The sequence below is a fragment of the Anopheles stephensi genome, chromosome 2 (genome assembly GCF_013141755.1).
Source record: "Anopheles stephensi strain Indian chromosome 2, UCI_ANSTEP_V1.0, whole genome shotgun sequence".
Classification (NCBI taxonomy): Eukaryota; Metazoa; Arthropoda; class Insecta; order Diptera; family Culicidae; genus Anopheles; species Anopheles stephensi.
In genome coordinates, this window is record NC_050202.1 from 79,632,072 (window position 1) to 79,644,333 (window position 12,262).

General features: G+C 47.4%; 1 protein-coding gene across 1 annotated transcript in view; it reads right to left on the reverse strand.

Annotated features, from left to right (window-relative positions):
- Positions 1-7,542, reverse strand: part of LOC118505448 (headcase protein) — a 108,035-nt gene extending 100,493 nt beyond the window's left edge. Inside the window, exon 1 of the mRNA XM_036041247.1 lies at positions 4,287-7,542. Within this exon, the coding sequence (XP_035897140.1) occupies positions 4,287-5,509 (1,223 nt within the window). The 5' untranslated portion in view covers positions 5,510-7,542. The remainder of the gene's footprint in view (positions 1-4,286) is intronic.
- Between the last annotated feature and the right edge of the window lie 4,720 nt (positions 7,543-12,262).

Sequence of the window (12,262 nt, forward strand, 5' to 3'; positions counted from 1 at the left end):
GTTTGTGGACCCCGCCGCCGTTTGGAAGTGCGCTCATTTTGGGTGATTAAATTTTTGGTCACATGCAAAATAGTGAGTTTCGAGGTCAGTAGGTATGTTAAATATTGGATCACACAGCACACGCTTCTTAAAATTCGGTTCTGTTTTGAAGAATAGAAACAAAGCTTGCCGGCTCCGCCGAGCCGATTCGTACCGCTTTAATGCAAACACACACCGTCTCCTTTGTCCTTGAGTTTCATCAAATCGTTTTGAATATGCATTTGGGGGGGGCTCATTATTTTAATTTATGATCAACTGCCGTTGTATGCAAACTTCAAATACTGTGTGTGTTGTGAGGGAAGCCTGCTTATTTGAACAAAATAAAAATCAAATGGTCTTCAAATCTAGTTTAATTGCTACATTATAATATAGCAATCATCACACAATTTATTAAACTCGTACAAGCAAGACGATCAGTTGGTTTCGAGACAACAACCACAAAAACCCTCAAAGCGAACCGACGTGTCTTGCGGAAACGCTGCTCCAAATCTTCAAGGTTATCAATCGCTACCAAACACCAAAAACCCACTACCCTTAAATCGAGCAAGCAAAGCAGGCGAACCTCTCTATGGACTTACCACCTGCCTGCCTCACACCCTGGTCACTTAATGCATTTGCCACCTAGCGTTCCCACGGAGCGCCAGGCAGGGGTGTCTCTCTGGTGATTATACATTTTACCCAAAACTGACACCGTGTGCGAACACCAACGCTCATTATCATACACTTCTTTTTTTTGTTAAACCGAACCCCGTGCAAATCAACATTGGCAACTAGCGAACCCTAGCCGAACCATCCACCCCCTCTGATGCTGATGAGAAGAAGGGGTTTGGCTCACGCATCTTGTGCTCTTCAACAGCAGTAAGGGGAGTTATATTACAAGCACCGTATTTCTACTATTGAGCCTCCCCCCCCCCAAAAAAAAAAAACTAAAACAACGCATCGCAGGTTGATGTATTGAGTTACAATTACAAAAATAAAACATACACACACACAAACGCAAATGAGTTTTGGCCCGGGGAACCCTCTGCAGTACTCTGTGCCGTGACATATTGTTTTAATATGCGACCCAACCGTCAATCGAACAGAGAGAGAGAGAGAGAGAGGGAACAACAACAAAAACCCACCACCACCACCATACACTGTCGTCAGTCAACGCAAACGATTCTTTTGACAAAACTTAAAATTCAAGGTTAACACATCATATGGTTGAAGGTTGTAACACAACAGCAGCAGCAGCAGCAGAACTTCACAACGTGGTGTCGGTTAACGAAACGAAACACAACAAATAAAATTGTTGAAATATCGTACCACTATGCTGGCCTATTATTTAAAACCTCTGGCTGGTACGCACTACTGCACCCTCCGAGTAAGGTGGCGCGTTAATAATTGTGTGTCAAACTGTATTTCCGCCAGTAACAGCAGTACACCATCCATAATACCACCACCTCTTGCTGAAGAACGAAACATAACAAAAGCGCATGGAGTGTAAACGTTTATCACACCAGTAATGTAAAACCGCCAAAAACTTCGGGACAGCTGCAGCTCCAAATTAATCATTTTGCAGCAGCTGAAAACACCTGTACAAAAAGGCCCATATGACCCCAAGTGTGGTGGCACGAGCTTGCAATTAAGCGGTTTGCTGACACGGTTGGTCACGAACTTTGAGCGTATCATCATCTGCCGATGAGTGTTTTATGGATGCAACGCATCCGGGTTGAGCACAGTTAATGAGAGAATGTTTAGCTGTTCGCCTACAGGGCATGTGTTACAGGGTATAAAATCGTTTACATCCTTCTGCTCCACAAATCCAACTTCAAAAGTGATCTATAAAACGCAGCTGATATGAGGTGCCCACTCGGTTGGCTGCTGGGCAAAGGTTGGCGGTTTGGTTCCTCGGAAGGGAACCGGTTTATAATTTCTAGGTCATTACCATAACCCGAGACCTCGTCATCTTCGTCTCCCGTGATAGATGATCATTTGCGTCCTGCGGCTAGACGCAAGGAAGGCAAGAGGGAACAAATGCCAGCAAATCGAGCACGACCCTCCCGAGTTGGGTGGGGTGTTGTTAGGAGCAAATAGTTACACAATATTTTAATACCGGTTTTATGTCTCATTTCTTTATAGTTTTTCTGGTTATTTTTATCTTAATCTTAATAATAGAACTTAAAGATTTTGCGATGATTTAGAGAAGAAACGAGGACGTCTAAAATTTTAACCTCAAAACTCTCAAAAGCTCCGACAATGATTCTCATTCACAAAATAACATTTCTAAATCGTGTTGGAACACACCCGTCATTGCCAATTTGGTAAAAAAAGGGCAAAGAAATTACAAAACAAACAAACACAACCCTTAACATTTCCTCGACAGCACGGCCACCTTCCATGGGAAGGGAAAACTTTATGCGTTTGTTTTGCTCTACACAAATGTTTTCCCGTCCAATCAACGTGAATCGATCGATCCCCGACCAAAAAGCATCAGCAAAAGATTTCAGACGTTATGCTGTAGTAGTAGGTCGAATGAAATCCCAAAATCTAACCAACGCTTTTCACCTTCCGTACAGCTGTGCTGCTCTATAGAGCTTTTTTGCACCTTTTTGGGACGTTGATTTTTCCCATCGAGATACTCTTCTTTCCGTGAACAAATTGAATACCTTTTTCTTCCTGTTGCACAATGTCAGTGTCGGGTACAAAGAAAAGAGAGGTGCGACTATGATAAAGGATTGACAGTAGGATGAAAAAATAACTGCCGCACCAAATAATTAAGTCACATTTTGGAAAAGAATGGTTCAAAGCTAGCCTGAGGCATGCTCTTACGCATTTTTGCCCCCAAAAGCACAATACCCAACAAGCATCGATCGATATCTAATGGCAGATATCCCCTGTGATATCCCGCTCCCTCCCAATTTGTGACCTCACCACATAGAGAAAAATGAAAACGTATCACATTTGTATCGAAACAAGGGAAATTGAATGTCTGCTAAATTTTCTTTCTTTGTTTCGGTAGATTTTCTTCGGCACAAAATAAAAAGGAGGGCAATTGTGGTGCGCGGCTGTTGGTGGTGAATTAACTGAGCGACCGATAAAATTTTATCTTCTTCAGTTTCCTCGGAATGTAATGCACAACCACCACACAAAACAAGGCGATTAAAAAATTCACCCAGACTTGTGTTGCCCTTTCTTATCGGTGGCCGAGAAATTGTGCAACAGGGAGCGCCGAGCCTTGTCTACAGAGCAAAGTTCCCGGTGAGTGTGTGTACATCTCCTCAAACAATCGCCCCACAAAAATATCTTGGAGGTGAGAAACGCGGAACAATAAACTCGTGCGGGAAAACATGGCACAAACAGTAACACCATCGCACCAAGGTCAACTCCCACTTGTGGAAAGTCGATTTTCATAACAACACAAAGAAAACACGGCCTAGGGAGATGGAGCGAGCTCCTTGAAAGGGAAAAAGGCCTCTTGCCTAGTATCCGTTTTGTATCCTCCCCCACGGAAAACAGCCACAACCGGTCGAGCTTCTCTCTCGGTGTAGGCCTTTCTTCTACGCATTTCCCTCTGGTTTCGTCAGCCCAAACCGGCGCTCGCCCGACGAGGCAATGAAAAACGACACTTTTCTCCTTGACCTGCCTTTCGCCTTTGATTCTTCTGGGTACACACAGCTTCCCTTTTCCACCTTGCAATAGGCCAGCACAGCTGAGGGTGATTTTTACACTGTTTTGCTCGCGAAAAGCTTTTGTGTGTAGTTGCGTCGCGCGGTGTGAAAATGTGAGGAGAGCGAGTAGCATTACAACATTCTCTCCTGTTGGGTGTTCTGCGGCAGAGAAAATAGAGCCTGCGAGTCGTCGAAGAATGGCGATGATGAAAAACGGGGAAAAATTTTCCATCGCATTACACCGGAATGGATGAACACACACCCGGCGGGGTTCGGTGAGTTACTTGCAACAAAAAAAAGCACGAGCGAGAGAGCATCGCCGAGGACCAAAGGAAAACCCGTATCATAATCTATCAGCTGTTATCCAAGGTTAGAAAAGTTAGAAAAGGCAGGGTTTTACAAATTCGAAAGAAACCGTGAGGGGAGTAATTATATGCTTGCAAATAAATTTTCCACGAAGTAATTAGCTTTCCGCGAAGTGTGTTGTATATGACACAACTATAATTTCCGCCAGTAAAATATCCTCAAAATCATTAATATTTCTTATTAATATTCTTAAACTTAATAAAAAGGTAAAACAATTTCTTCACTTACCGAACACGCTCCGAATACAGCTCGACTTTCGACTTGGGCGTCAGAGGTAGCTTGGCAATGATGGCCGGGCTCGGTGCCTGGTTGTGGATCGGTGAGATCGACTGCTCCGAACCACCGATCGACGAAGCGGGCGGTGTGCAGGACCCATTGCTGATCGACGACAGGCTGTTGGCACGCATACGAGCCGAGGCAGAGGACATACCGCCCGGAATGGTCGCACCATGGTGCAGATGCTGCTGCTGCTGTTGCTGAAGATGCGAATGAATCCCATTGATAATCAGCCCACCAAGACCGGGTGGATGGTTAGCATTGCGGCGCATCGGGGTAGCAGCATTGGGCGTCGACACCCTGATCTTGCTCAGTATCGACAGCAACTCTTCAGCAGTTTGATGTTGCTGCTGCAGCTGATGATGCTGTTGCAGCATCAGTTGCGTCTGTTGCTGCTGCTGAGACTGCTGGCTGTTGGGGCTGCTGGTAGCGCTACTGTTAGCACTGCTACTAGCGCTCGTCGAAATGGCCAGCTTCTGATTATGCCGGTTCTTCTTTTTCTTCTGCTTCTTTGCGTTTTCATCCTCGCGACCACCGATCGGTCCAAGCATTCCGCCAGTTTCCATAGGACCATCTCCAATAACACCACCGCCACCATTTCCGACGAGTGCGCGCCCAAACATTGAAGCCGTGGTAGGAGCGTTCCAGTCAAGGTCCTTCTTCAAATGACCACGTCCACACTTGCAGCCACACATCTTGTGCACCAGATCGTAACCCTTCTTCGTCCACAGGTACTGATGCCGCTGCTTGTCCGACCAGGACCGGGCCCGACCGGTGGACTTCAGATAGTTGAGCACCTCGTCTTCCCACCGATCGAAACACTCCCGGTGCATGTACTGACCGGCCGTGCACGACTCGTTGCTACACTGCACCCGTACGCACTCTCGCAGATCCTCCAGATTGATCATAGCGCCCAGCTCGGAAAATAGATTGCTGCCCTTGGGCTTCACACACTCACCGATCGGCATGCAGCAGCGTACCATGCCGGCACCCTCCGAACCGGACCCATCGCCCGACTGGGACGACTCGAATCCATGATCGGAGTCACCGCTTACGCCCCAGGAAAATGGATCGTAAACGCCACCGAGCGACGTGGTGGTCGATGGGACCAGGGCGGGAAGCTGGATTGGGCCAACCTCGCCAATAGCGGTTCTTCCTGCACGTAACGGTGCCATCGTGGCGAGCAACGACCCTCCGCCAAACAGCAATTGATTATCAATTTTTGGATTCTTCCTAAAACGCTCGCGGGCGTTTTACAGCGGACGCAGGGGAGTTCAATAGTGCGTTTTCTCTTCTTCCCGCAAAAACACTGTCTTTCCACACCAATGCCTACTTCATAAGAAAAATCTTACATGTCTGGTAACACACATGCACACACCTCAGACACTTTTCGCTGGAATCGTCTTGACTTTCACGCAATACAAAAACGGATTGTCTAGAACTTTTTTGCGTGCTCTTGTTTACGAGGACATTGGAAAGCCTGTAAAAAGGGCCCTCTTGCCTGACATTTTCTACGGAATATGTGCGTTTTATTGTACTGTTTTTGTTTTCACTTCTCTGCCTACTTGGTTTCCGCTGGATTTCTTCTTCTCTCGTTCAGAAGGTTCTATCTGCTAAACACGCACACAAGTTCGCACCTCTTTTCCTCGTTCCCTTCATTCGCACACGACACACACAACAAAAACACAACGTAACACACAAGAAGCTCACGCGAAAACACCGCACAAACAAATGGGGTGCATATACAATTTATTGCCGGGGTATACGAGAATATTCTTGCCGTGCACAACTTCTAACTGATTCGCGGAACCAAACCGTACACCCGATTGGAGCCACCCGTCCACATTAGGAGCACGTCGTCGCCTGCTGCGTTGTTGCTAAGCGCTTCCTTCACTTGGAACTTTTTCCCTAGTTTCGAGAGCCGGTTGCACGGGAAAAGCTTCGCCGTGCGGCGTGTTTGGTCGGTACACCTACTCTGCGTTTTCCTCCAAAACAGCGCCTGTGTTCATTCGCGTACTTCGACGGTTGGGACTTGGGACACACAATTCTACTTCATCGGCGCTATATGCTCTCAACGTACAACCTAGTTTACACTGAGGTAACTCGTGAGTTTGGGGTAATATCGTCGTGTCACGCACTCTTTTGCTCCGGACAGGGATTCTTCTGCTCTCGAAGAGAAAACCCCGCGCACAAACACAACACTGTCGATGTCACACACCGCACGAGTGGGAAGAAGCTGCTGGCAGTGGAGCATAAAATGCTGTAACATCGATTTTTGCTTTCACTCACACGAACGCTGACACGGAAAGTTCAATCGCGCGGGAAATAATGTCGTTGAACGGAGCCGCACTGTAGTAACCGAGAAAAGCTGGATACGGGGCGCACGGGGTTTTGTGGAAAAATCATCCAAGTGGGCACACCGTTTTCGCCCCCTACTGAGTATGCGAGCTAGCTGCGCTGGCCTGTCTTTTCACAGCTGGTGCAGCCTCCTGTGTCCTCTCTTTTTTGTTTTTGTAACTATAGAAAACGAGGTAGATTTTTGGCAATGAGCGCGCGCCCTGGTTCACGGTGCTGACCGCTGGCAACGACACGGTCGCAACGTCACCGGAGGTTGTTTACCGCTGCTCAGTTCGCTCCTGCTGCTGCTGCTGCCACTGATTGCTTTCGCACTCCACGGTTCGGTTATGAGGCAGTCTTCCTCGAAGATACTCGCAGTCGTCGTCGTCGTCGTCTTCGCAGCAACCGTTTGTTTCAACTCCATTAAAAAGAATTAGTCGCACGCACAACCGGCTGCCTAAATACACGACCTCTGCCACCTTTCAACTTCGATGGACAACGCGCTTTTCCAAGAGCTGTTCACTTTTCACACAACATTGGTGGACACACACACGCTCGCAACCACACAACTTCTAGCACTTGGAGAAAATGTTGACGGAAAAACTAAAGCCGCGACGAAAGTGAACGCTCGCTTGCCCGTTTGGTTCGTTTTCCTCACGTGCTGCTTCCTACTCGTCTCGCACACGCACACGTCTGGCACACTCTCGCTGCTCCGGCGCTTCCTGCTGCCCAACTTGCTCCGATGAAAGCGAAAACGCAACTAACGAAACACCGCCGAACGCAGCGCTACTGCGACCGACGCTCGATCGATGCCGGGACGGACGGCGAAGTCGACATTCGCGCACACACAGTCCGGCGCTCTCGCTGCACGGGTGAGAGAGAGAGATGGGAGCGTCAACGCACGTCGTTGGCTCGCTCACTCTCGCGTATGCCGGCTTGCCGTACACCGAAAGCCGAAGCAGCGTGCAGGGTAGAATTTTTCCTATATTCACCACACACACTCGCTCGCTTGCACACTATGAAAGCGATGCTTGCCGGCTGCGAGCTGCGAGAGTATGGGTGTGTGAGAACGATTTTATATCACCGGTATTCACCGTGCCGCTATTCACCAGAGCATTGGAAGTTGAACAGAAAATGCAATGATGGAAAGCTAGTGAGAACAGTTGCAATGATGGTTAATCATTTGTGTTGGTATAATTATTGGTAATTTTCCTTGCATTTTCTTTTAAACGATTGTAGTAAATTTAAAAGGAATGTACAATTGAATAATTCTGTTTGATGTCCTTCAAGTGTATTGCATTACTATAGTTTAATTTCACAAATGTTCCAACGAAGATTATTTTCGGTTTATTATTATGAAAATTAATGGTGAAACGTATCTTACTCAATAACTTATTCAAAAACTTGTATAATTATTTTTATAGCACAGTGCGACACTTCAACTCACACTTCTGGAAAAGCCTTTGGCATCCATTGATGCACTGTTCGTTATTTAATGCACTCCACACATCTTTGCTAAGTTTGTCACGAAAACAGCTACCAGGAAAGCTTTTCACTCGCCAACGCCAATGTAGAAGCTCGGAAAATCTACATCCCGTAAGAACCAGTGGGAACCCAGCACTGGTGTGCCATTAAACTGCAATTCAACATTTACGTGTCCTTCGATTGGATGAAAACGAAAGCAACAGCGCGGGAGGACACCTTTCACCAACCACCAAGCCAAGACCACCCTCCCTACAAACACTCACACACACATACGCGCTGAAACGGACGCCTCCTGTTGAGACAATGTATCCTTCCCGCTCTAGCGCCCTTGCCAGCACACAGCCCACACAAACGGACAGGGAAATTTCTTCCCCACCCGGCTAGTACGACCCAGGGTTTTCGCTTTCACTCGTGGTAAGTTTTTCCGCCCGGTGAAGCGGGACAACCGGAGAGAACACCTATTCCACCAAACCAAGCGTACGTTGTCCTTGCGTTGCTTTGGCGCAGGGGTTGGTTTTTTCCGTCCGGGGACCGGGTGTGCGAGAAAAGCGACCACCTCAAAACCGAACCGCCCCGTGAGCCCCCGCGCCTTCCCAACTTTCTTTGTTTTCCCGGGGTGGTGTGGTCTGTGGACGACGTTGGGGGAAAACGGACGAGAGCTGATTCGATGTTTGTGTTGGTAAGGACGAGTCCATTGTTATACCGGGGGACCTGTTCCCGAAGCTCCCGAGACGGGAGCCGGGAAAACACCGGGAAAAAGTACATTTCCGCGCGGTACCTCAAAACCGGGCGAAGGCCAATATTCGGGGCGGCGCTTTCTACTGTGAGTCATTTTAAATTATTGTTGAAGAAAATTTAATTTTCACCCACGAAGCTCCCTTTCACCGTACGCTCGGTTGCTTATGGTTGGGGAATAACCATAACTAAAACTAACAAATGCTTGTGAAAATGGTGACTGAAAATTGTAAAAAGGAAACTTACCGAAAGGGTCCACCGAGTCGTGTTTTCCCCACAGCAAAGAAAATGAGTCGAGGACTGGTGCGCTTTTTTCCGGGCCACTGTTTGCTCGGTGACGCTTTTTGTTGTTATTGCTGTTCCACAAAGTTTTCCCAATGACTTTAATTATATTCCCGCCTCACTTCATTGAAGCCCGATCCAGAATGAACTGGATGAAATGGAAGGGAAAACTGTACGACAGAAGTAAAAATGGCTGAATGCACATGACGATTGCCAGAAATGGAGTTACCGCAATAGCCACAAATTTCTGGTTTTGCTAGCCATTTTGTAGAACCGTGAATCGTAACAACTAACGAAAAGCCCGTACAAGAGTGCATAATGTATTCTGTCATAGCACATTTGTCGAATTTGCATTTCGCGCGTCCGGGCTGGAAAGGACTTTGGTTGGTTGGTACCGTGAGGAGGGTGGACGGAACATAACAGACAAATTTAATTAAAATCGAAAAAGAAGCGCATCAGAGATGCTTTCAAGCAATAGAATTGGGGTTGTATGGTGGTATTGGTACAAGGTTTCGATTCCAATCATGGGACCTTTGAGTCAGCTTAGAGAATGTTTCAAATAGATTATGGATAATATTGCAAGCCAGTTGTGGAAATTTGCAACCATCTTCTACAATTTTGCATTAAACCTTAAATTAAGGAAATAGTAACTCATAATACTTTTCTAACTACTTTTTGAGTTAAATCCGTTTTCATTAAAATCCCGGTATAGCAGAAAACTCAAAGCTAATCGCAAAGTTCTTTAGCTGCTTTGCAATTCGACCTCAAAAATTCCATTATATGATTGCAACATTTTAATAATGCCCATAAGAAAATGTGATCCGGTGGCCATGGCGATAACAGTCTTCACACGGCAGGAACGGGTTTCAAATCCTATCCAGACCGTCTCCCCGTACGCAGGGCGAAGGACTACTTTACTAAGGGTAAAATAATGTCACAGAAAGCCAGAAATGGCAGGCCGAGACCTCTCAAGGTTGTAGTGCCAAGGAAGAAGAAGAAGATATGAAAATGCTCCTAAGTAATCTGAAAAGTTGTCTATTTTATGGATCGAAAGCCGCTTTGACGTAATAATTTAGATATCATTTTATTGTAATTGTATTGCGTCCTCATAACTAGCAAACACATATCTTCTACCATTTAAGCTTAAGTAAAAATTCCAATTACGATTTTAAATTTATTGACCATCACCAACTAATGACTCATGAGTCATCCCGATTTTCCAACCATTCTCTAGAGTGGAAAGCTTGCTGCATTTTCCCAGCAGCAGCTTTTCCCCCCCACTGTGTCCAGGCTGCCGGTTGCCATTTACATCAATCCGACCACCACATTCGACCCACTGCGCCATATAATTATGATGATCGTCACCTGTGTGGTTTGGGAAAATTCAGTCAATGTCACGGTACCGTTACGGGGGGGGGGGGGGGGGGACAACAGAAAAAAGCGGTTGTGTTGCACCCGTGGGGATGTAAAAATAAAACGCACACTTCAATCACACAAAACCCATCACCAACACAAACTGACGCTGCTCCATCAAACGCGGTACGCGGTGTGGCGGCTGAAGGAGCGAATGGTACAACTCGTTGCATAATTTAAATAGGGAGCTGCATTTCTACTCCTCCCCCCCCCCCTCATCTGTGCTTGATGCATCTGTGCAAGGGAAATGAATTTGCCACTAGTTGTAACATAAAAGTGTGTTTTTACATGTACGAATGCGTGGGCAAAACGCATCCATGGTGTGTTGTTTAATTGAATTTAGTTCGAAGGGAAAAACCCGCTGAGTTTTCCCGGTTTTATAGTTCCGTATCGATTTCATCGAGCGGTTTGGTTGAAATCACCTGAGCTCGGATGGTGGTGTTGGATGCAGTTGAGTCTGTCGATGCAGGTCTCCCATGCCCTGGATGCAGCAGCACGCTGTGTGTCCGTGACCATGAGCTTGAATTATGCTGCACACGCTCACATTCAGAGACCCACAGCGGAGAGGTTCCCTCATACTCTCTCTCTTTCTTTCTGTCCCACCACCCGTAGGAAAAACCCACTTTTCAGCTCCTGGTTTTCAACGACAGTTCGTAAGTGGATAGGGAGAAAAAAAATGTGCCATCAGCTCCAGTGCAGCGCAGTAATGCCTGCACTTGACGGCGACGAGTTTGCATGAGTATGTAATTGGGCCGTGTATATCGATAGGGTAGGGTAAAAACGCGCCTTCACCAACACACTACAATGTAATACAATTTCACTTTCAGTTACAGCACTACGGCTAGACTCGACGGCAGCCGGCGTTCCGTTGCACCTGCGGACGTCATTTCCGGCCCCGGGGCGAATCTTCGCAGGGATCGAAAATTTCCCGGGACTAATACATTGCCACCAGCCATCACCACCGGTCGGGAGCATTGCATTCGGATCGGGAAAAGTCTGCTTTTTCCACCATCGTCATCGTCTACATAGCGGGCCGATCAGGAAACGTTTACCCCGGGAAGGGTGCATGTGTGTGCATTGCCGGTTCCGTTGCACCAACACGATGATGTACGGACATTCCCTATATACTGGCTCCCGTGGTAGCCGGGATGCAGTGCATGACAATGCACGGCCGGTAGATGCACATTGACTTCTGGCAAACGACAACGGCCGGCACGGCCGGAAACCCGAGCTCGCCGACAACGCTTCGGGTTGCGCAAACGCGCCAAAGCTCTCCCGAAAGCTTGGCCGGCGTGTGCAGCGTGGGGATGCATCGCGGCATTGCATCGAGCTGCGGGACGCAATGATGGATGTTGTGGTTGCGCTTAGTTTTCACTATCACTTGTCGGCTAGACTTCGGCTAGACGGTGCTCTGTGCATTGTTTTTTTTCTCCTTCTGTTGGTTGGCAGACACACACGAGCACGGGTTCGGTTCGTGGCGGTCCGGCGTGAACCGGCTCGTTGTGGCACGTTTCGTGTGCAGTCGTCACCGTGCACGCATGACGCGTGCAGAAGGCCAATGGAAAGCGAAATCACGGCATCTATTGTCGAGTGGATCTCGTTTTCACGTTCATGGCCAGATCGGCGTGAGTCGGTGTTGGTAGCCGGCGATGAGAAATGAGAAAGTGAGAAGCTTT